This window comes from Pempheris klunzingeri, chromosome 23 (genome assembly GCF_042242105.1).
Source record: "Pempheris klunzingeri isolate RE-2024b chromosome 23, fPemKlu1.hap1, whole genome shotgun sequence".
NCBI lineage: Eukaryota > Metazoa > Chordata > Actinopteri > Acropomatiformes > Pempheridae > Pempheris > Pempheris klunzingeri.
Window position 1 is genome coordinate 3,854,012 of NC_092034.1, and position 25,226 is coordinate 3,879,237.

At 43.3% G+C, this 25,226-nt stretch overlaps 1 protein-coding gene across 1 annotated transcript in view; it reads left to right on the forward strand.

Moving 5' to 3' along the window:
- shroom4 (shroom family member 4) overlaps nt 1-25,226 on the forward strand; it is a 60,506-nt gene that overhangs the window by 33,301 nt on the left and 1,979 nt on the right. The window contains exons 3-9 of the mRNA XM_070854452.1: nt 9,151-9,360; nt 14,608-17,500; nt 21,201-21,259; nt 22,123-22,935; nt 23,071-23,742; nt 24,791-24,920; nt 25,099-25,200. Of these exons, the coding sequence (XP_070710553.1) occupies nt 9,151-9,360; nt 14,608-17,500; nt 21,201-21,259; nt 22,123-22,935; nt 23,071-23,742; nt 24,791-24,920; nt 25,099-25,200 (4,879 nt within the window). The remainder of the gene's footprint in view (nt 1-9,150; nt 9,361-14,607; nt 17,501-21,200; nt 21,260-22,122; nt 22,936-23,070; nt 23,743-24,790; nt 24,921-25,098; nt 25,201-25,226) is intronic.

Genomic DNA, 25,226 nt, shown 5'->3' on the forward strand with positions numbered 1-25,226 from the left:
AGTGTTGAAACCTAAAAGTAAAAGTGAAACTTTCTAAAAGTCCCAACTTTATTCCTCAGGAATCCCCAAGCTTCCTTTGTTTGTTATAATGATAGACTCGGATGGCATTTACCGTAAACATTAAGGCTATTTATCCAGGAAAAATTTGAAGATGTCACCTTGGGGTGTAGGAAAAGATCAGTGATCCGTTAAGTATTCAGCAGATTTGACCGAAAATAATCGTTGCAGCTCCAGCGCAGAGTGTGTCTAAGCTTGAGGACGTGTGTGAGTGTCTGTGCGGGTGAGTTTGTCCTCTACGCGTGTGGTCTGCTACAGTTTATCTGTCTCCTCCGGCCTGCTTTTTATTAACTGGCCCATTAAACTGCGACTCCATGATACATGACACTGGCCATGCTGGTATTTAAACGGTTTGTATGTTACTCAAATTTAGTAGGAAAAACATCTGATTATAACTCTTGTTAGTGCAGCAACATTTAACAGCTTGATAACATGACAAATGATGCTGCTGCTGACTGTGATTTTGACTTTTTTAGTCTTCAAAATGTCAGTAAATAATGACAAATTCTTTATTTTGTCCAATAAACTCTAATAATAATTTCAAATATATTCCCTTGAACATGATAAATAAGAAAAAGTTCACATTTAGAGGCTGGAAACAGAACTTGTTTAGTGTTTTTCCATTCAAAAAAGAACTTTATTGACGATCACAGTCTTCATATATATGCAATAATATGAAAATCAGCCAGGTGTCATAGCTTTTATCTAGATTTTTCTGATCCTAAACATTGTTCTGGAGGTCTCATGTTGAATCCAGCAGGGAAGCATTTTTAAAAGGCTGAAGGAGACTGAATGAAGTGCCAGAGAGGAGGAATTACAGCTGCACAAATTATTAAAAAAACAGATTAAAAAACCCATATGAACAACCCCAGGCGGCCTCACTGCAGCTATATTAACAGCGTGAACATGACGCTCTCAGGCTGTGCATGTTTAATGGGGTACAGTATGTTTTGAAACACAGTGTGGCTTCTGAACAAGTTAGATTCTCTTCGTTTTGTTTTGACATTTGAAATGCACCCAAACATGGTGTTGAAGTTTGTTCGGTCCATCGTACTGCCTGAGAATTATCCACCGCTGCAGGAAAAATGTGCTTCTTTGACGACAGAAAAAATCAAAAATGTTCAGATTGTAATTAGGCATCGTCGCTGTGAGTAATGGAAGTGCTCTTTGTCGCTTTACAAGTGGTGATTCTTCAGTTCTTCGGTCAGTAGTTTACTCAGAGGAACTTGAATCATGTTTCACAGCTAATCAGTTTATTTAAAGACGCCTCACGTGGTCGTTTCCTCCTTCATTACAGTTAATGTTGTTCGTTTGTGGCGGATGCATCAGCTGACACTGACTCCTTCCAGTTTTGTCACTTTGACTCCTTTCAGTGCTTCAGCTTCTTTCCTTTTTACACCTTGACTCCCTTTAACTCCAAACGGTGTCCACACGTCACTCTTCTTGTTGCTTTCACCTTCAGTTTCACTTCAAGACACTTTCAGCACTGTGATGAACTTTGATTTGTCTTCTTCCAATTGTTTTATTTCTGTTACCTTTGCAATTTCTTCTGCTGTCAGTGCTTGAACTTCAGATACAATTTCAACTCCTTTAAGGTTTCTTAAACTTCGGCTATCACCAGGATTCAGCAATTTAAGAGTTGAGTTTCAGCTGGGAGCAGATTTTAACCTCCTACGCATCATTTAGACTCCTCTTGTTCATCTAAACCACACTGATGGTTAATGGGTTGTGATTCATATAAATACACGTGCGACTTGACTGATGGAACAACATGTAATTCACATTTAAGCTTTTGGGAACATTTTTAAAAGACTCCCTTGAAATTTTCTTGACAGTTGAGTGAAGTAAATGACAGTACTGATTACAGGCACACACACACACACACACACACACACACACACATACACACACATAATTTAGGGGATCGAGCAGTAACAAACAGGGCATTGTGCTGCAGATGCTAAAGTGGACTTCACCCTTCCTGCCATCGACCTCTGGTATGAGCCTAGTCTCACTGTACTGATTACCTGGTATTTAAAAACTCTGTGTGTGTGTGTGTGTGTGTGTGTGTGTGTGTGTGTGTGTGTGTGTGTGTGTGTGTGTGTGTGTGTCTGTGTGTCTGTGTGTGTGTGTGTCTGTGTGTGTCTGTGTCTGTGTCTGTGTCTGTGTCTGTGTCTGTGTCTGTGTGTGTGTGTGTGTGTGTAAGCAGTGGATACATGTACAAATGAGTGTGTGTCAGAAATCCATAATAAAGGGTGCTGAGGGCCCATAAGGCAAACAAACAGGAGTCTGATCACAAGCAGACACACACACACACACACACACACACACACACACACACACACACACACACACAGTGCTGGACACAGACCCATAAAGCAAACAAATAGGGCCTGATTGCAGTCAAACACAAAGGGAGAGAGGGGAGGAGGTGGGGTTGTTTAGGCTTTCTAACATAGTTAACCTCTCACCCTTTTGAAGGGAATGTAAGGAATCTGCTCACATGCATGTATATAACTCACACACACACACACACACACACACACACACCTTGGAGTCTGCAGGAAATCCTTTGAAGCCCGCCGAGGGCCTCATGTTATTAAGTGTCTGCTGTTGTGCAGTTGGTTAAACTTCAACACCATTAATGTCCGACACTCACGCCTCTGGATGTTTGCTCTGCGAGGCTCAAGTCTGGTCAAAATAGTGACGCGGATATGCAGGCATCTCAGGTTTAGACACCGACTGTCAGTTTTGCAGGAAAAATGTCACATGTAAACTTTATCATCTGGAGATAATGAACGTAAAATCCACGAGTTGGTCATAGTACAAAAATACACGCTTGGTTAAATGTGTGTCATGTTCGGCTAACGATGGGTGAAAATACAGAGTTGACGTTTGATGCTTGATTCTGTTATTAGACATGGACGCATGTTTGCATTGTGGCAAAATTACAAACTAAAAGAAAACTGCTAAATTTCTGAATTAATGTCAGAAATATACACTTTGACCCATTAAGTTTCATTGTTTGACACAAAAATGTATTTGCTATTTAAATCAGATGTAATTTATGCATGTAAATGTGCTGACTAAACTCCTTTAGAGATTTGCTAGAGATGATTATTCAAATAGATTAGCATTAAATCGATTTAGTTGTGTTAACAAATATTTCTTTGTGGTCCCACCAACCTAAATTTTGGACAGTTTGTTGGGCAAAACAAACAATTTGACTAAACAACTAATGGGGAAGTAAGTATTTTTGGAGCGTTTTTTGCTCAACCAGGGAAGCTGGTTCTTAACACCCCAGAGCACGGGGATGCCCTATTTTTATTCTGCATCAGTTTTTATTTGTTCAGTTTATCAGCTAAATATATATGTCAGCTACTTCATGTGATGATTTATTATTTACGTATGAAACAGAAAGTGTCGACAAAAAACATTAATCTCAGGCAATGAGAGGAGGTACCACAGTCGATACACTCCTCCTGCTGTCACTGGGCAGGCAGGACCCAAACACTACTGACGTTAAACTGCAGTTCAAATATATTGTAAATACATAAAGCTTGACCTCCAGGAGCTTCTCAGGAAGTTGCTTGAATACTTTCCTGTGAGTTCTCATCTCTGCTTTCTGTGTCTGATTTAATTCCTGCAAAACGCCCGGACAGACGGAACAAAAGCAGGTGATGCTCTATCCTTTTTAGAGTGACAGAAAGTTGCAGTGTAGAGTGCAAAGTTTAAATTGCAAATGAAAGAAAAACATTAGTTCTTATCAGCAGCGCGGGGTGTAATGGTCAGAACCATAGTTCTTTGATAGTACTCCTGCTAAAAGGAATACATCAAGTCAAACGTTTTCTGCCTCTCGTCTTCATCCATCACCTCTACTTATTGTTTTTGTCTATTATTATTATTCCTCAGACTCCTGCGTTCTCCTGCAGACCTCCCATCATCTCTTACATTCCCCTTCTTTCACCACATTTTGTTTTTCTCGTCTCTCTGCCAAAGTGAAAAAGCCCCCTTGTCTGTCCAACAGTCTCTGCTTTCTTTGCTCTTTCGATCTCTTTTTCATGCTCTGCAAACACACACACACACACATACACACACACACACACACAAGGAGGAAGTACCTCTGCATTTTTCCCCCCGTCAAACAATAACAGTGTGGAACTCTGGGTATTATTTTAGCAGCCGTCCACCACTTTATCTGCTCTCCACAATACTTCCTCTCTCACTGACTCACACATCCTGCCTGAGAGGGGGCGAGAGAGCCCGGCTAAGAATTGGATGGGGAGAGAGAGAGGGAGAGAGAGAGGGGTGGGAGAGAGTGAAATGCAGAGTGCAGGAGGGAGAAATAGCCATGTTTTGTCTTCCAGCGAGAGGAGCGAGGGAGGAGGAAGAGAGGAAAAGGAGGGAGAGGGGATGTGAGGATCATCGGTTGGTTTTTCCCTCTTGGTCAGAACCTGCCAGCTGCTTCAGATGGACATCAGCTCTCGGACACTTTCTACCAACTCTCAGATGTATCGGACACAACCTGGTCCTCTCGCCGCACCTCGGCCCACTTGAGGTGTGAGAAGGTGGCGATTGTTCTCTGAAAACTTTAGAGGATTTAGAAGAGTCTGTGTTGTCGTCTGATCGCGTTCGTGGACGCTCAACTCTTTGAACTTGAACTCTGGGTATCAGGGATGCTGGGACGTGAGCTGGGAGCAGTTTGACATCGGATGCTTCAGCCTGCGGAGTCTGGTAGGTTTCGCCAAATCATCCACATCTTCTCTCTGAGTAGATTCAACTCGTGGAACTTTTATTCTCTTACATATGAGGGAAAGCCTGAAGTTTGCGTCTTTGTCACTTGGCTCCCGGAGTCAACAGAAGCCATGCTTTTATCTTCACAGGGAGGGGTTGTTGAGCACATGATGTGTTTTTTCACAAACTCCCTGACAGATAAACGTTTCGCCCTCTTCCTCTCGATCTTTTACTCCTTGTTCTGAATCCTTTGTGTCCCCTCATTATCCTGTATTGCAGCAGTTTCTGTCCTTATCTGGGAGACTGCGTACAGCCTAAATCTGTTTGTCTGGCTGCCAGTCTGGTATTCGTTCTGTACTGTATTGAGACTGTGTGTGACTCAGATTATGCGTGTTGACCTTTGCGGTATCAGTCAGCTGTTGCAGTTTCTGACCATTAAGTGGGACATTCCAGCGGATCCTTTCATAGAGGCTCATTCAGAGCTGCGACTCAGAGAATCCATAAAATCTTGGCCTTTGACTGCTGTTGAGTGTCATTATCTCTTCTTTTTTTTTTGCTTTTGATTTGTTTCTGTCTGTCTCTTCTGTTCTCTAGTTTCAACTCCCTCTTCAGCCACCATTACAGATCTTTTTTTAAATCTCGGCAACAACACGAGAAGATATTTATGAATAGAAGCTTGCGAACCAGGATTGATTTCCTGGTTGGTTTGCGGTCACAGCAGCACCACAGTAGCTGTGCATTTACTCATTTTGCCCACTTCAAGGACATGCTGTTACCTCCCGTACACCAGCAGTTTCCTGAAAAAACATTATTCATGTGATTCCTCTTTGCAGGTTGTTCCTGGCTGACACAGGTAGCCAACTGGGTTACAGTGTCAGGAGCAGGAAACGGGGGAATTCTTCGGATTATGTTATTATCAGCTTGTACGGTTGCTTGCAGCCTCAGTAGGTGCAACCTCATAAGTACAGTAATAGCCGGTAACTTGGTAGGTTTCCTGTGTCCTATAAAGGAAAGGACCACAGACTTTATGGAGCCTCCATGGCTGTCACTGAATGCAGCCCTCACAAACACTTTGGATGAGTTCTGAACACTTTACTCGCCAAGAGAAAGTTTCTTCCCCACAGACTGAAATCCTCAGGGTAGCTGAAACGAGTGTCACACTGTTACTTCACCCACCAAATCCAGAGCTGCATCCTTTTCAGGGTGGGTGCTTGTCTGCACTTGCAATTGAACCCAAGTAGCACAGTGGAGGAAGAGTCTCTGCCACCGAACATCCTCAGTTTTGAGCAGCTCACCCTCAAACCCGCTCAATACACTCGTACAAATGCCTAAAACAACTTAATAAGCATGTTTGCTATTTTTTTTAATTTTATAAAAAACTATCTGAACTATTAATCGGTAAATGATGAGTTGACACAATAATAAGAATTACTTATAGCTTTCGTCTGTTTTTACTTTCTGTTCCTGAAGACAATAGTTCATTTAAACTGCATTTTGCTATAGGTGCACCATTTCAGTGAGTGCATATTACAACATGTGGTTATAGTCAGTGAAGGACTGTTGAAACAAAAGCTTTTGGGCTTTTTGTCTCTCAGGTTTTAACTAAATGCAGCCCGGTTTTGACTGTTTTGGCTTGGACGTCTCATTACCTGCAAAGCACCAAATCAGGCTCACTGGGATAAATTAATGCTTGAAGCCAGACGTTATTTTCAAGCAAACCACTAAAATAACCAGAACGTAGTCGAAACTGCTTATTCGACAGTAAAATGTTGTTTTTCACGGCCTCCTAATATCGCAGTTCTTCTTACTTTAAATCCCCAAATTTCTGCTCTGCTTGATCAGCGACCCCCCCCTCAATCACTGCTGTGAGCATTTTGGTACAACATCGATAGTTTATGTGGTTTGGAAGAACGCTCCCTTTCTCCCCTGCACAGCTGCTAAACTGTACAGTAGCTTTCAGTGTTACATTCTTAAACTGCAAAACAGCACATTTCTCATTATTATTTGAAGGTTTTTTTTTATCTTTACCATTTGTTCCGTCTCCATCTAACTCCAGTGTCACATTGTTTGTTTTCATTTTCACAGCCATCAATCTCTGAAAGCTAAACTTGGAGAAAAAGGAGGTGGCGGTGGCGGTGAATGGGGGGGGGGTCTGCTAATGTTTGCGGTATGTTCGATAATGGTATTTTGTCTGGTCGAGTTTGGATAGTTCCCACACACATTCATGCGCACACACATAGAGAAACACACTCAGGCTCTACGTAAACTTTCTCAGGGGATAATTTAAGGACATTGTCAGCGGAGTCGAACAATCAGTGGGCTCAGATAGAAATCCCTCTTAAGGAGCAAGAACCAGGAAACAAGAGTGTTTGTTTTGGAAATGGTTCTCTTGCTCCTGCTTTATCATAAACAATAATACTCAGAAATGGTCTTTTCCTTTCCCTCGCGATGCCAGGATCCGCATTCCTCTGCTAAAATTGTACCTCCAAATGTTTCTCTGAAATACCCAGAATAGTCTCGATTTACATGTTTGTACTTTTACTTTGGGAATCTTAGCCAAAGACACTCAACGGCTGTTTTTTTGGATCAAACCTTTTCGTTCAACTTGGCCGTTCTGCCCATTCAGCTGTTTCCAGGTCTTTTGGGGCAAGTCCAAGTCAACAGAGACAAATTCAAGTCAAGTCTCAAGTCAAATGAGGAAAGAAGTGTTAAGTTAATCACAACAAAGTCAGGTCAAGTTTGAGACCTGTGAAGTGTCAGATCAAATGAGACCAAGTCCAAGTCCTGCTCAAATCTTGAATGAATTTCAAGTCAGTCAAGACATGTCCAAATCGATTTAGACACGGAAGTCAAGTTTTAAGTCTGGTAAAACAAGTCCAAATCGAGTTTAACTTTTGATAAATCATGACAAGTCAAGAGTCAAGTCAAGTAAAGTCAAATCAACAGCTTTCTTGAAAGTTTTCATGCACTGCATTGCCGTATTTCCTCTGCTGCTTGTTTGTTTTCCACTGTAGATGTTACCCCAATCATTGTAGGCGTAATACTTAGCTGGTCGTCTTAGCGGCTCTGTGTGAAACTGGCTTGACGTCATCATCAAACGGCTCTTACTGGAACCCTAAAATGGCAATTAGATCATTTGATTGTGGGTCGCCTTTTTTTTTTTTTTTGATGAATAAAGTCGGAGTAAATTAAAAACAGTTGCAGTCATTATTGAGGGTAATTAAAACTGGTCTGTACAGGATGTATCGTGACTAATCAGTGGTCTGCAGCGTTTTCACTGCACCTTTTTGTATTGGCTCACCTTGTTAGAAACCTTGGTGGAGGGGATGACAGAAAAGTGCTTGGTACCAGGTATTATCCACAATCGAAAACCAAAAAAGGAATGAGAAAAGTGAAAATGCAGCATATGTTAACCCGATCCAACGACAGTACTCCCAACTGTTTATTAATCTGAAAGATATCTACAAAATGGTCCATTCACACTGTGAGAAAGGAACATTTATTTCTGTCTCTCTTTCTGTCCTTGTTTCGAGCTCTTTTTTTAGACGCTCTCTCTGTTTCTCTTTCTGTCTCACATTAATGCACACTCACACACTCACTGTCTGCAGGGGGTTAGATTGAATCTGGTCAGCATATGGGATCGGAAGTCTGCATAAGGGAATTAGTGAATATCATGGGATACTCTGGAATGTCTGGCCTCACTTCAGGCTGGAGAACTCACTGTACATGTTAAGAGGAGTTTTCAGTGGCAGCCCAATAGAAGAAGCTGTTCCCGCAGAATATGGGTTGGCAAGGTGTCACTGCTGTTTCATGTGATCTTCCAAGACACTTACAACTGTGGTAGCAAATAAGAATATCATCTTAGCCGTCTTGTCTGGGTAAATCATCATATTTGGACGGAGAAAACTAGATGTTGCTTCGTATTTGGGTCTAAATGATCCTGTAGTCAAACAAGAGGGGGTTGCAGAGTGGAAAAAGTGACTTGTAAAGAGGAAATTACATTAGCTGTCAGGGAAAATAGTCGATGACAACCTTCATTTGGCTACGTTGCACATTTATGTAGCGACACTGGAGGGACTCATGCAGGAAATACAGCACACAGCAGCTTCTTTATATATGGGAAAAATGTGCCTACTATACTTTTAAACCATAATATGAATGAATGCAATGTGACAGTATTCATGAAACTATCCAGTTTACTGATGTGAGTGTTATTAAGGCACAGCAGATGTTAACGAGGCCTCAAAGTTTTGATCAAATTGCATTTTCAGAGCTGAAGTTTGCTGAATGTGTTTGAAACCTCCTGTTTGTTGACGTCACTGATCCTCACCCGAGTTTCTCCCTCTCACTTCCACACAGGCGCAGCGTTCCTCTCATCAGGCCTCACTCCTGGCACCTGGCAAAGCTATCGGAGCCGCCCCTCCCTCCCCCTCCCCCTCCTCCGTCTCCTCCTCCTCCGCCCTGCCTCCCCCCTGCCGACTCCCCTCCTCTCCCCCCACCTCCACCTCTGTCTGCCATGCAGCTCCACCCCGGCTCCTACACACTACCCTGGCACACAACTGACAACAGGTGAGAAGATGGTTATTGTCACTCTGGTTGTGCCAGAACACTGTTTGGCTGGGAACTCCTAAAGATGTGTATACATAAAGGAAAAATATGAAAATAAAATAAAGTTATTTAAGGATCCTATAATATTAAACCATCTTAACATCAGATATAAAACAGTTAAAGCAATAAAAACAGGTTTATACAGGTTTGCACAGAAATGATAAACATGAATATTGATGTGTTGGAGACTGTCTGTGATTGATTGATTGATTGATTGATTGATTGACTGTCTGTATCCTAGGCCATGTTTCCATGTTTCCAGCAGGTTATCAAACCTTTTTACAAGCGTATTAATACTTATAACATGCAAGATTTTGTGTTACATTATGTAGCTTCTTGAGACAATCAATCAATCCATCATCATCATCTATCGTCACAAAATTACTCAGAACACTTGTTGTTTTTCCAAACATTAAAACTGATGTTTCTACATTTTGAAATGTATTATTGATTAGTATATCACACATGCGTTTGATAGTTAAATAAAACTATATTTTTATAAACACAAAACTGTTATCACGATTTAAAAGTCGTCATGACGGCTCTGAAGCAAACTTTGCATCAGAAGTTACGTTATTATCTAAACAACAATGAATTAAAGTTTAATTACTGTTTTCTCTCAGCTTTGAATTGACGCTAATTGACATATGTGCAGAAACGTCGCGGTGATTGTGATCATTTATAAATATATTCCTCCGGCCCACTCCCTTATTCCAGCTGATGAAGCTGTTTTCGGTCTGACAAAAAAGAAACTTGCCTAATAAGTGTGTCACACTGTCGGTTTGAATCACACACGCTGAGCCGGTGACTCCACTGGACATTTGCTGTACGTCACCGCCGGGGATTTGGGCCCCTGTGACTCGCCCCCTAAAAGCCAACAATTGCCCGGAAACAGGTGACATCACCGTGTTCTGATGTCAACGGCGCCCACGCAGGAAGCCCATTGGTCTATTTTTGGCTTCTGTTTAAACATTCCAAAGCGATAACCAATCAGGGTGATTTGACCTTCTATTGATTGAACAGCCAATTGGGCCGGTACGGGTGCTGGAAATCATGGAAGAGGACTTGAAAAATTATACTGCTTGAAATACTAATTGGTTTTAATTTAATAATAGTATCTGACTTTTTTGATAATGTTTCAGTCTCACAGCCGTGAGGTGCTGGACCGTACTGAACCGTAGCATTTAAAATGCCTGATGTGGTTGAATAAAGCTGTTTATTGGTTCCCATCTGGTATCAAGGTGCACAGTTACATTCATGGGTCCACATGTAGCCTCCCTGACACCCCACGAGTAAAAACTCAAGTTTGATTAGTCCACTCGACCAACTTACATTTTACTGCTTAACCTCTCAGGGGGTCTATTATTGATTACAAGTAATTGTTTGGTCTATATAGAATCTGGGAAAACAGTGAAAAATGTTCGCCAGAATTTCTTAACGCCTTCAACTAATTGTCCAGAAAAAGACTTGAATGATTCATCATTGATTTAAATAGTTGTATTCTCTTTTATTGTCCGTTGATAAATTGATGACAGAACTCAGCTCTAAATCTAAAAATGGAAATGTTTTATACCACCGTGAAACAATTGGCACAAACGCCTAAGCTGCCCAGTCAGGTTAAACAAAAAGAAAGCACAGTAGTCTGTGTGTTACAGTGTGATCTCACTCAGCTAAACTTTAATCCTGTGAAGAAAGAGGAAGTGAACACAGCCTGTATATTGACTTACTCAATAAAAATAGCCTTTCTGTCTTTGTTTGTCAGTTTCAGGGTACGTCAGTGCCTTGTACTGTTCTCCTTTTGATAACAATCAGTGATATAATATGCCACCATTAGATTTAATAGTCCCACATGGATTAGATAGCAGTGTGTGCGCATGTGTGTGTATGTGTGGGTCTCTTATTCCCACAGTTTCTCCTGGCTGATCTCATCATACACAAACACACACAAACACGCACACACACACAGCATCTGATGAGGAGGCAGCTCCCGGCATAACTCTGGACAATGGCATGTGACTCCCAGAACATGTGGACAAAGAGAGGAAGACATTCAATAAACTGTGTTTGTGTGAGGGAGAGGGACATTTTGTACAGTCTGCATCTGTGTTTGTGTTAATTTCCACACTACACACGAGTGTGTGTTTTTTGGAAGTACTAAAACAAAATATGTAAAAGTGTTTGAAGAAACAATGCATCAGTTTTTGAGTTTATCGGCATTCACACAATAGCTGTCAGCTGATAAAACATGTTTGTCGCAATTAATGCATTCAGTCTGAACACACATGCTGCCTTGTGTATCTGTGTATGCGTGTGTGTGTGCAGGTTTATCTGTATCAGCCCTCACACTCACATGTTCCACATTGCCGTCTGATTGGGCAGGAGTGACTGTCATTTCCTGCCCAGCTCCCGTCTCATTTCCTTTCTTCCTCCCTCCGTCACCCAGGTCAAATCTATACAGCAGCATCACAGTTCTCATTCATGGCTCACTTCCTCCAGAGACAATTTTCCCATGCAGATAACGGAACGTTTTTCCGCTAGACTGACTGTATTCTTCCTTTTATTTTAAATGACTGGTATATTTAATGTTAAAGGGCCAGGTTTTTGCTCTTTAACTTCGAAATCTAAGTAAAAAGTAAGTAGCATAAAAATATACTTAAAGTGTATTTTTATTAGTTGTTATTAGCACCACACAGTTGTACTTAATTACCTGCACCACTGCTTTTGAATGTGTTTTTTATACACTTCCAGACAGCTTTTGTTTTCCAGTCATTTCTGTACAATATGAAAATCAAGTAAATGACTCTTGAAACTTAGGCTAAACAGGGCAGCTTTATCGTACGCCCAATACTCCTTTACAGTACTATACTTAGAATATTAGTGTATGTCTATTACGTAGACATCACAATGTAAACTTAAAGATGTAGATTTTATAACTAGATTCTGACAAAAGCAACAAGATTAGTTGATAAAGCAGGAACCATTACCAGAACCAACTGCCATGTGGTGAACTTGGGACTGGTCAGGTACTCCGTCTTTGACCTTCGTCCTATGTTAATGCCTGTCAATGCTACATTAAAGGTGCATGGTTGTTCAGTCTGAGCACAGATAGGTTTCCATTGCAGTCTCCATTGTGTTACCTCATAACATTAATGTAGCATTTACAAATAATAATCGATTCTCATATGGTGCAGAAATGAATGGAAATCAATGGCTGCCAAACAAATCCCTTCTCTTCTTAAACGCAGATATTTTACATAAAGCAGATATGATTTGTAATAAATGGGCTCAAACGTACAAAACCACTTGTATGCTTTTCTGATGAAGTTCATGGTTTTATTTACCTAGTGCTTAATGGTAAGCGCATAAGAAACTAATCATCTGCTTGCATTGTGCAGGCCACTAAAACATTAGCCAACACGAGCACATAACCATATTCTGATAAGACTAAGCTGTGGTAAATACAAGAATAACAAAACCCATCAGTTTTCAGATCTTTGCACGTATTGTAAACCATAAATACCACAGAATCAGCCCGAAGATAGTCTGCTGGTCTGCCTGTTCCCCCATACTGGTTTGAGATCAAAGCCTTTTAGAAATTTCTCTCTTCTGTAACCTCTCCCCTGTCTCCTTGGCAACTTTCTCTATTGTTTGAACAAGACAGCAAAAAATTACAATGGCTGACTGAGCACTCTCTCTCTTCTTTATAGGAAAAAGAAATACCACAATAAAACGAAAATGTCTGTAGACATTTTTGCTCCAGCCTTTACGGATTAGATTTCAACCAAGCTACCTCCTGGAGCTAGTATCGACAGCAATATGTGTGAAATGTATTTTTTCTACAGTCATTCACTAAGCTCTCCTTATGCTGAAAAGAACTCCCTGTCATTTTGTCTCATGTGGTTTTCTCCATGAAGTTGTTGGGAAATTCTTTTTTTTCCTCTTTCTTCTTTTTGTTAGATTTTTTTTTTGGAGCATTTTTGGCCTGTTATTAGACAGTTAGAAGTAGAGGGGAACAGAAAGAGGAGGCCGAGGTGCAACAGAGGTCACAGGTCAAATTCAAACCGGGGGGACATTGTGGTCGCATGGCGTGCAGTTCAGCCCGTTGAGCAGCCACATTGTTTGATGTATGTATGCCATTTATTGCACATCTGTCAGTTGTGGAAGAGGGATCCCTCCTGTGTTTCTCTTGAGGTTTGAAGGTCTATCCTTGTTTTCTCCCTAAAGGGTTTTTAGGGAGTCGTTCCTTATCTGAATCAAGCATGTAAGGACAGCCTGTGCCATATGTTCTACAGATTGTAAACCCCTTTGAGGCGAATTTGTGATTTTGGACTGTATGAGTGAAAGTATCAGTTAGTATTGACATCCTCTCCAGTTTACATCCTCTGTAAACATCGTGCATATGTAATCAGTTCCAAGCTTAACTGACCCACTATCCAGTAAAAGGGAACAAATTTTGTCATATCAATCAAATTTGAATAAGTAGGTTTCAGATGTTTTTCAAAAAAGTGGTTATCATTTTGGAGTGAATCCACATTTGATGTAAAGGAGATGAGACAGGAAGAATCCACAAGAGGAAGAAAGGAATGAAAGAGGAAGAGAGGAATCAAGGGATGACTTAGAGATTTTGACTCCGGGCAGTGGGAGTTGATGAGGAGGAAATCCCTCTCCACCTTAAGAGGCTTCCTCCAAGGGTCTTTAAAAACACATGGGGCTGCCGTGGATCTTCAGCTCAGCATTGATAGAAAACAGATTCCCCAGCTGTACAGTTCAAAAGTTGTATTCTGTAGCGATACACTATATATGTCTCAGGGGAAAATCTGTCTTTTGAACATTAAAGATGACTTATTGTATGTAGTTTCAAAAAGCTGTAACCATTTTGTCAATCAAGGAGTAACATACTTTTATTTAAAGAAACCACATGAATTTTGCTCAAGCGACATTAAATGTTACTTTGACTTTGATAAAATAGCATACTTTCTTCTAACTTTCTTTCTTTCTTTCTTTCTTTCTTCCTAGTGGTTTAAGTTTTGGTTTTTCAATTGATAAACAATAAAATGTCAGAGAGCCCATGGAAATTTCCAAAACACCAAGGTGACATCAGTTGGCTTATTTTGGACGAAAATTGCTTGAACATCTCAAAGGGGTAATAAATCTGTTAGGTTTGTCTGTTAACTCAAGTTGATCTAATTTGTCTCCATGTCTCTCCAGTGACTTGTCCTTGCAGTGGAGCCAGCTGTCCAGACCTTATTCCTCAACTGACCGAAGCAGTTCCCTGGGCTCCATGGAGAGCTTGGACACACCGACGCCCACCACACAGCCATACTCCGACTCCCATAATTCACCCGTGGACTCCAGCCTCTTCAACAACAAGAGGGACTCTGCCTACAGCTCATTCTCCGCCAGCTCAAACACGTCCGACTACGCGGCAGTGCCACTAAGACCCGGGGAAGCCTGTTCCATGGATAACCTCCTCCACAGTCTGGGGCCGGCTTGTCGAGGCTACCCTGGTGGCGATTCCTCAACCCTGGGGAGTTCATCTGTCGAGGCCCCGGATGAAGTGCAGCTTATTGTACACAAGTCCAGGTCACTGACCAGGCCAAGACCAAGGCCTGTTGAGGTAAAAGTGAGGCCTTCCTCCTGCTGTTATGAGGAGGAGCGGAGGGGAGGAGACTTTGAGATCATAAGCAATGGTAAAAGAGGAGCTGAGAGAAAGATGAACCCTCCTCAGCCTCCCACCAGGAAGGACAGTTTTAGGGCAACCCGGAGTCGTCCTAATGCTGCCAACAAACGCTGTGCCTCTGCTCCTATTGAAATTTCCAGTGTTTCTTTTTACCATGAGGAAAACAAGCCCTCTTTGAATACTGAATCAGGAATTCATAACGGCTTCCCTGCACTAGAAGAAGTTGACAAAACTGGGAATTTCAAAGAGGATACCTTAGACTCGCACTATAACCAAAGACAGACTAAAGACATTAGACACATCAGATGTGATACTAGTGCTAATGAAGACTACAATGCAGAAACCACCTCAAATCACCCCACTGACCCAGTGACGGCCTCTCAAGTCCCCATCACCTCTTTTCATCCTGATTCCTTACCTGGAGAATCCTCCATGGAAGTTCAAGGACAGTCTCTTATCAGGCACTCCCAGACCAAGCACTCCTCCACAGGGCTGCATCGGCATAGCGCCCCTGAGAAGCTCCTTGCTACACAGCTTCAGTTATTGCAGTTTGACAGTGACAGCTCTTTATTGGACCCAAACAATCCGTCAAACACTGTCGATTCCAACCAAGAATCCTCTGACAACCACGTCCACGCCCCATCAAACAAATGGGGAGGCAGCCGTTGCTCAACCCCAGGATCTGTGTTCTTGGAAGGGGATGATGATGATGGAGGTTCAAGTGAGAGGCTGGAAGGGGTGAGTGTGAATGGCAGGTCCCTCCCCCCATTTGAGCATCACCACCCTTGGGGCCGCTCTGTGAGCGTACCTGGGGATCCCAGTGATTCATCAGCCCAGGGAAGGTTGAGCTCTGATCAGATACTAGAGAGAGATTTTGAACCTCTTAGTGCTGCTGCCAGTATGGATACTTTGCTTGAGGAGCAGAGAGCAGTGGACAGGGGAAAAAGTGGAGGTAAAAAAGAGGAAAATGTAGAAGACATGAAGAAGTCAAACTCGTCCAGGAACCATCGTCGGAACCGTCGTCGTAGTGAGCGATTTGCTACCAATCTCCGCAATGAGATCCAAAGGAAAAAGGCCCAGCTTCAGAGGAGCCGTGGCCCTGGAGGATTGCTCTGTAGTGGGGAAACTGTCCAGGAGGAAGAGGGTCCGGACCTCAATGAGGAGGGGGCAGACACAGATGTACCTGCCCAGGAAAGGAGTACCAAATTTGCATTTCCCTCACCTGTTAGTCCCCAAGATGCCAGCACCACAGCATCCGTCGAGGAATCAAACACATCAAATGAATCAAACCATGATGTCTTGCAGACTCAACCTCAATCAACAACTTACACTCAAAACAAGAACCTATCCAGGTCAGTCCAGATTCTGGACCCAGGGCTTCCCAGTTTTGGTGTTGGCATCCGAGTCGTGGAGGAACCAGCCCCTGCTGGCAAGGCCCGCCGCTGGCGTTGGACCCCAGAGCATAAACTCCAACCAGAACCCGTACCAGACCGAAAATGTGGTGCCTTGAGTGAGAGGGTGATGGGAGTCACAGGGTCACGACATGGGGTTTGCGCCTTCACCTCCTCATACAGTCGTGCCTCTTCCTGTTCTCGGATGGAGGAGTCAGATATCCTTCCATTTGCAGATAGAATGAAGTTTTTCGAAGAGACGAGCAAGGGTATGTCTGCGTCAAATGTCTCAAGTCTGTCCAGTCGCAGGCAGAAGAAACCCCCCCATCATGTGGAGCTCCAGGAAGGGGAGCCTGGTCAGCACCCAACCCAAAGAAGATACTCCTATCAGGGACAGCAGGAAAGTGTCCTGCTTCCAAACACTATGGAAGCCAGGAGGCTGTCTGTGAGTTCCAGCCGGGAGAGACAGAAAGAGAAGGAGAGGGAACAAGCGAGAGAAAGGGACGAGCGTGCTAGGGAACGAGAGAGGGAAGAGAGGTTGAGAGAAAGGGAGAGGCAGCAGGAGAAGGACAGACAGGAGAGGGAATTGGAAATGGAGAGGGCAAGGCTGAGGGAGATTCAGCGGGAAAGGGAGCGAGAGGAAAGGGTGAGACAGTGGGAGAGGGAAAGAGAGAGGGAGCTTGAGTTGGAGAGAGAAAAGGAGATGGAGAGGGCCAGAGAGAAAGAACGTCTCAAAAAAGAAAGAGAGAAAGAGCTTGAGAGGGAAAGAGAGAAGGAAAGGGAAGAAGATGCTCAGCGCAGCTCACAGCAGGAGTTTTATTGCAGTTCTGGCATCAAAGAAAAAAATCAAGACTTCCAACACAAAGACAACTTCCAGCACCTCCAGCCTAAGCCTCAGGCGTTCCTCCATAGCCAAACCCAGAATCAAGTCCCGCGATCAGCCTTTTATCCAGTCAACACCTTTACTCAGCCCCAGGAGAACCAGCGACCTCTTCACCAGGGATACACAGCGAGTTACACGCTTACAGAGGTAAGAGTACTCACATGCATGAAAACATATCCATTAACACACACTTACAGACACACTGGGCCCTCTTTTAAACAAGCAAGTGCAAGAACAAGTGGAAAGCGGCAGATCTTGGCTTTAAAACAGCAGGAATGACACAATGCATTTATATGGGTCACGAAGGAGTCATGGGTTGCCGGGTTATCTCTCAGTAGAGTCTCCTGTTGTGGGATCCAGATTATAAACTTGTCTTTGTCAGGTTTATAGATAAAACGAGACAGAGAGTGAAATGTGGGCTGAAAGAATGGGTGTCAATGATGTGACTGGAGTGAGTTGAAGTATCGGTCAGTGCCCTTTAGGTTTGAAATACGTTTACTGGGCTGAGAGGTGGGCTAAGCACGAAGAACATATACTCCTTAATGTATGTTGATGACTCTAAGTGTGGCAAAGTTAAAACGATGAGTGGTTTGCGTGACCCTCCTTTATGCTATAATTAGAAGTGTAATAATAACAAAGACAGGATTGTTACGCCTATTTCCACTTACATTTGAACACAAATACAAATAGTTTTTCATACCTTAACAAGTGGAGATAAATAGATACTGTCATTATTAGTGCTAAAGGAATTTCACCATTCGCAAGACCTGGAAAAATCACATAATTTTTCAAGCCATCAGTCCTGTCACAGTTCTAATTGTAACCATTAACAAGAATGTTAACAAGCCTCCTGGCCTCAAAACAAATATCCAACAGCAGGCTTGCTAAGCTAAATAACAGCCTGAAACCAAGTAACGCCTTTCAGAGTGAAAGACCAACGTTGCAGCTCACTGAAATCAGACTGTGGTTTTGGACTGAACTGAAATGACCACTGGAGACTGAAAACTATCTTGGTTCTTTTAAACCAGCACCAGAAAGGGATCGAGTGGCCACACTTGGACGTTGGAGCTAAGTGGCCGCTCGGTCCAAGTCCTCCGTGGTTGAACGGTTGGTTTGAAGTTGAACCGCGCATCCTGCATGTGGTCAGAGTCTGAAATTCTCATTGAAAATTCAGCAGATCGTTGAAATAGCTCATGGAACGGTGGGAGATTGGGCAACAGCAGCGGCCACTTGTGTCAGCGATAATAGCGGCGTTGGGTTACACACACAGTTACCACAAACTGATTTGAGTCTCTTGGCGGGGGGTGCAACCCCTCGTCTGAACTTTTGAAACTCCTTCGAACTTCGCGATATTAGTAACCTTATCATTTGACACTGAGCAAAGCCAAACTGGCATTTGTTTTGGACTAAATGCATCATCAGCACAGCAGATATTTGGTTCAAGCTCATGCTGTTTTGTTGTTTTCGTGTTGTTTTGCCAATACCGAGGCCTCGGGGGAGCCTTGAACCCCGGCTTCCTCCATCTTGGGATCCTTATCAAATGAAAGGTCGTAGGTTTGATGGCACTGTGATAACCCCATGCGCTGAATTCATGTTTCAAATCTGACACTGACAACGTCCAATATCTTTAATGGTAACAGATGTGCTGGGTGGACTTCAAGGCTGTGATAAGACAGAGGCATGCACACACAGGGAAATACACTCATGCAAAGGGAAACATACATATAGACTTACCCATACACATACATGTAAACGTGCATGAACGCACTTGCACAGTTCAGGTTCATTCACTAAGTTGTGTGCTTTCATGTTCCAGTTTGTGTGTGTGTGTGTGTGTGTGTGTGTTTTGGACAGAGGAAGGACACAGAAAATATAGAAATCTAACTTCGCCGCTGTTTGTGGTCGGCAGTGTCTCGTTTGAGAAGCCCAGCTGTGTTTTCAGAAATGTTAGGAAATAGTTCAGTTGAATTGTTGTTGGCAAAATTTGACTAGTTGAGTAGATTATTTTGTTAAATTCACGCCTCATTACATGAACATTAAATCTACGCTTTCATGCAATTTGCTCTTTTCTCAATGGACAATAATTTTATGAAGGTCAGTGGAGAAACCATTGCGTGCATGATGCTCATTATGAAACACATTCCCAATTATCGTTAATTTGTTGAATTCACGTTGTATGTTTTTTTTAGTTACCCATCGGTTGTACAGTTATTTTAAGAATTTCCTAGTTCTCAATATGTTGAATGCGGACGAGAAATGCTGGATTAAACTCAACTCAACTTTATTTATATAGCACTTTTAATACAAACGTGCAGCCTGAAGTGAACATTTGAATAATAAGATGTTGAAAATCAATAAATAAGAGCTACTAAAATAAAGTTAAAATTAGTTAAACACCAGGAACAAAAACAATTGAAAACCAAATTTTGAATTTTAAGAGGCTAAAACTTGAAATTATCTTTAAATATCAAAAAACAGAAACCGAATTATTTCTCCTGTGTTATGCATGGTGATGTGTTACTTCTTCACCACATGTTTCTGTTGGATTCCTGCTTACAGGAATAGATAAGGCTCTAAAAAGAGAAATAGTTTGACGTTTGCCTTAGTAGAGTGTTTTAATTCAAGCTATTCCCTGCTATCGGCACAAAGAAGTGTTTTAATTACTTAATACCCCTCCAAAGCCCAAGAGACAGTTAATTTAAATGCTGGGGGGCCTTTCAGGTGCTTGTGGTGCAGAGTTTATTATCACAAAGATATCACTTGTTACCGTTTTATGGATTTTATTCTCTGTTGACAGCAAGTGACGGGCAAATATGTTAAATTCACATCCCACCATTCCAACAAAAATACCATCTGAACATTCAGATTTACATCGCAGACGGTCAGAAAACATCTCTGCACAGGAATCTGTGTGTGTGTGTGTGTGTGTGTGTGTGTGTGTGTGTGTGTGTGTGTGTGTGTGTGTGTGTGTGTGTGTGTGTGTGTGTGTGTGTGTGTGTGTGTGTGTGTGTGTGTGTGTGTGTGTATCTACTGGCTGCTGTATCTCCGACCAGTAATGGGAGTGCAATGAGTTTGTTCAGCATTCCACTGGTGGGTTAATAACCCAGGTTCAACACATCGTTCAGGCGTATCCTGCATCGCAGCCATGATTGGCAAAGCCTCGTAGTGTTTGTTAGATCAACAGCAGGTTTATCAGTGTCTAAAAGAAATTAATTTTGTCGAGTAACAAAATGCTGAATAAAAGAACAAAACCAGCGAAGCGTATATCTCAGAAATTAAATAAAGTCTACTGGAGTTACATCAAATTCAAATTTGATCAAATTAGAAAACAAAATTAAACGTAAGGATGCAACAACAGCACAGACGCAGATGGAGCTGAAACAATTAAGTCAATTAATTAATTGACAGAATTTATTTGCAACCTTTGTAATTACTGATTAATTGTTTTTACAGAAGAATTCACTGTTTCCAGCTTCTTAAATATGAATATTTGATGGATTTCTCAGTCTTTTATGATAGTAACCAGAATATATTTGGGTTTTGGGCTATTTGTTGACATTTTGTAGATTACATGATCATTCAATAAACATAATTTGTAGATTTATTAATCATGAAATTCATTGTTAGAATATTAATATGATAGAATATAAAACAGTTAAAGGGAGGGGAGAATAAAGAAAACACCTCCACCAAATGAACCTTATCACCAGTGGAGTGATAAGGCAGGGTGGAGTAAACACACCCACTTCCCTTCGGCTGGGACCTGCACTAACCAACACTTTGCACCAGATTGAAGCCGTCCTTTATTCCTTTGGTGTCATTAACCGGCTTTAAATGTCTTCCACAGACGTATCCTGCCCGGCAACAGGAAGCCAAGCTCAACCGGAAGCACAGCCTGACTGAGAGGTGAGCCACTTCCTGCAGTACAAACAGAGACGCATACATTCATACAGAGAAGTAGCATTTATTTTTCTGACTTCATTTTCCTCTATATTTGTAACCAGTGCAGAAGAGCACTTGCTCAATCTCTGTTTGATTGTCTCAAAGTGAGTCTCAGGAGACTTTAGGTGGGGTCGGCCCATTGTGCACCGACGGGCGGAAATCCCACTTGGTCATGCCTGGCTGTGATTTGACTGTAATGAGCTCTAAGTGTGCAGGGCAATCATCCATGCTTAAAATGTGACCGTAATGACGTGTGGTTGGATGGTGATTCCTGTATGTTCAGATTTAGGGGGGAATTTAGGACACGCTTGGCTTGTAAAAAGGCCCCTGCTCATATTTGACCTGAGACAGAAACAGTTCAGTGAGTCTGGAACGCAAAGAAAGAACATTTACTGTGATTTGACCACTTTCTCTGTCTGGTTTTGTTTCGTAACACAGATTTCTCAAGAGAATTCTTCTCCAAAAATCACTTTTAGCAAACAATAAGAATCTTTTTAGCACATGACAGATGTTAGGTTGAGTGTGTTGCTGAGAAAACAAAGAAAAGTCTTGAGTTTTTATGTTATAAACTTAAACTTAGTTTAGCGTGGCTTAGCAACTGATGCCAAAGTTTTAATCTCATGTAATCTTAGTAATAGTGATGTAAAAACTGACGTAGCCACATCTGGCTACAGTGTAGTTAACTAGAGGACAATGAGTGCAGGTTTTGCTGTAGGTCTCTGAACAGGTACCAGACCTGGCAACCGCACTGTGCCCCCTTTACTCAGTACTTGTTGACAAAGACAAACAATATTTTTCCTCTGTCCATCCCCATTTCCACATCACAGGGACTACCCAAGCTGGAGCCGGGAGTCCAGACCTCCAGAGAGCAATAATCAGTATCATCAGCACCCCCATCAGGGTCGATGGGGCCCCAGACAGGTTGACGATGGCAACGACGACCGGAACGGATACGCGTTTCCTCCCCCGCCAGCTCCTCTCTCATTCCGAGGACGAGCCATGTCCGAAAACGACCTCCGCTTTGACAGCAGCCACCGCTGGTCGCCGTCCCTTTCTTTGGCGACCAGCCAAACCCTAAGCGAGGTGGAGGAAGGAGCCGGCGGCGTCAGAGGAGGAGAGGCTGCCATCAGTGCCCGGCCAAACAGGAAGAAGACACCGCCTCCCCCGAGGCCGCCGCCCCCGAAGTGGGAGCAGTTCCACCGCAGGCGAGCGTCGCACCACTCCCTGTTCTCCTCCTCTTCTTCCACTGCTCCTCACTCCATCCCTCCCTCCTTCGACGGCGAACAGGGACAGTACTCGACTCCCTCCTCTTCACAAATCCCTCCGCTCGAAACGTCCAGACAGAGGTCCTACAGTCTTCCTCCAGAGAGGCAGGAAGTGTCGGAGGGCTGCCCGCGCTGCACCTGCAGCCACACTCAGATCCAGGAACACACATTTTCCCACGCCTCGTCCAATCAGAATCAGGTTCAGTTTGAGCAACAGCCCTTTACCGTCGCTCCGCCCAGTCCCATGTTCTCCAGGAGGAGCTTCAGACCGGTGGCTCCACCCCAGACAGAGAGGGACCTGAGGAGCACGAATGGTGGACATCAGGAGAGGGTGGAGGTTTTATCGTCTCTGCTGCCACCTCCACCGCCACCAGAGTGAGTGTACTTTAATGTAACATCATGAATTCATACAGAAATATCTGCTTTTACAGTGACAGACTTTTAATTTACACAAATTATTTTAGTTTCTACATCTTTTATTTATGTTGCATTAAATTTGTGTCTCTGCAGTGTGTCAGAGATGACCGTGAGCTGCAGCCCCGACCAGGACAGAGTAACAGAGAAACGTCACAAACATCAGTCCAACGTGAGACCAGGAGCCGAGTGGGAGAGAGCCCCGTCTCCCAGAGTTCATAGCGGCTCCACGCTTCCACCTGTCGTAGAAAATGGAGGCGTCGGTGGGGTTTTAGCTCCTGAATCCTACTTTACCATTGACTATGAGCAGCAGCAGCAGCTCCATATGGACAGAGGCTTTCAGAGAGTCGATCCGCAGAGGATCCCCGAACCGGGAACAGAATCAGAGACGACCCTCAGCCCGAGTCCCGCTCACAGCCTGGACGCGGACCTGGACGTCCCCATGGAGACGGACATCGATGATTTCCAGGAGGATGAGGGGCTTCCACCAGATGACGAGCCGATCACCAGCGAACTGCCGTGCTTCGCTCTGCCGGTCACGGTCCTGGAGACGGACATCGACACCTTACCGGACTCCGAGGCTTCGCCGTCGGGCAGGACGAGAGCGGAGAGCAGCTCTCTGGAGGAGGAGCTGGAGGCCGGGGAGAGCAGCCGGGAGAGGCTGAGCCTGGAGGAGCTCTTCCCCCACAGCAGCGAGGGAGAGTCGGGCACAGAGAGCTGGAGGGGAGCCTACCAAACCACAGAGCACAACACCGACAGCTTGGATAGGTAACGAGAGAGAGAGGCAGGCAGGCAGGGAGCTGCAAGGCTTAAGTCCCGTGTTTGTGTGTGTGTGCCGTGCATTAATTACACAGGCCATTTGATTTGTACAAGACCTAACTGTTCTTGTCACTAAGCTCATTGCCTCTTTCCCACAACCTTTCCAGAGCACCTTACTGCTGCCAGCTTTATTTTTTCTCTCCCTGTAATGCTCGCAAATGGTTTCTTTTTGCCAACACAGGTGCCAAAAGGGTGGTTGGTGCCACATATGACAGAAAAATAAGTCACAGAAGAGTGTTTCCAAAACTGTTTTTGGGAGGACTTGCGACCCAACTCACAATAAGCCTTATCTATGTAACTGTGAGAAGAGAGAAGTCATACATAATATATATATCCTGTATTATCTTAATCTCTTATCTTAATCTCTTATATATATATATATACATAATATCTTATCTTTGTCTTATGCACATTATTCAACACATTTAGGAGGAGTTAACATGTTTCTATTCCCTCTTATCAGTAAGAATAAACACATTTACTATAAGGCTACAAATGAGACTAAATAGGTGCATTTAGGTGCAGTTAACAGGCGCCTGTCTGTGGAATGGCAGCCGCAGGAACCATGAAGTGAATCATTAGTTAGTAGAAATACCAACGAGCTCCCTTATATGCCCCAAAAGTGCCCTGCAGATACAAAGCTCCAATAATTATTAATGTATTTTGCTGTACGAGAGACAAATGTAGTTTGTCAAACTTAATCAAATTTTGAGTATTTAAACGACACCATGCTCTCATGTCTGTGTTAAATGTCACAGATATGGTTGAAATACATATTCAGAGTTCATAGTAATAGTCAGTGTTTCTCTGTTTCTGGGATGTTTTCCACATGCCCCTTGTTTTTCTTCTGTCCTGCTCGGCTCAGATAATTGATTGTGTTTCTTATTTATGCACTTTTCTAATCACTGTGTTTTATGACCGTGTGTCTGCTCTATCGCTTCGCCTGTGTTTTATCTCCCTGGAAATAAAACAAACCCCGACGTCTCCCCCTCCCCAGGCGCTCCGGTGCGAGCTCCAGCTGTTCGTCCTATTACAGCACGTCGGCGGCCAAGGCGCAGCTGCTGTCACAGATGAAGGACTTCACCGATAACAGAGAGCGGGACGAGGACGACGAGCTGACCTACAAGGTGACGCACGCAGCTACTGTCCTGCTGCTCAGCTGTGAGAGTTGGAGAAGCAGCGTTTGCTGTATTTTTTCCACTCAAAGCCGCGATGATGATGATGATGATGTGAAGCTGGCAGACGTGCGCTCCCTGTTATTTTCATCTCGAGGTGTTTTCAAACAATCCTCCTTCTGTCGTGCAGAAACAGCTGATGGAGAGCCTCCGCAAGAAGCTGGGAGTGCTGAGAGAAGCTCAGAGGGGCCTGCAGGAGGACATCAGAGCCAACGCACAGCTGGGAGAGGAGGTGGGGACGGCCTGCACCCTCTCAAT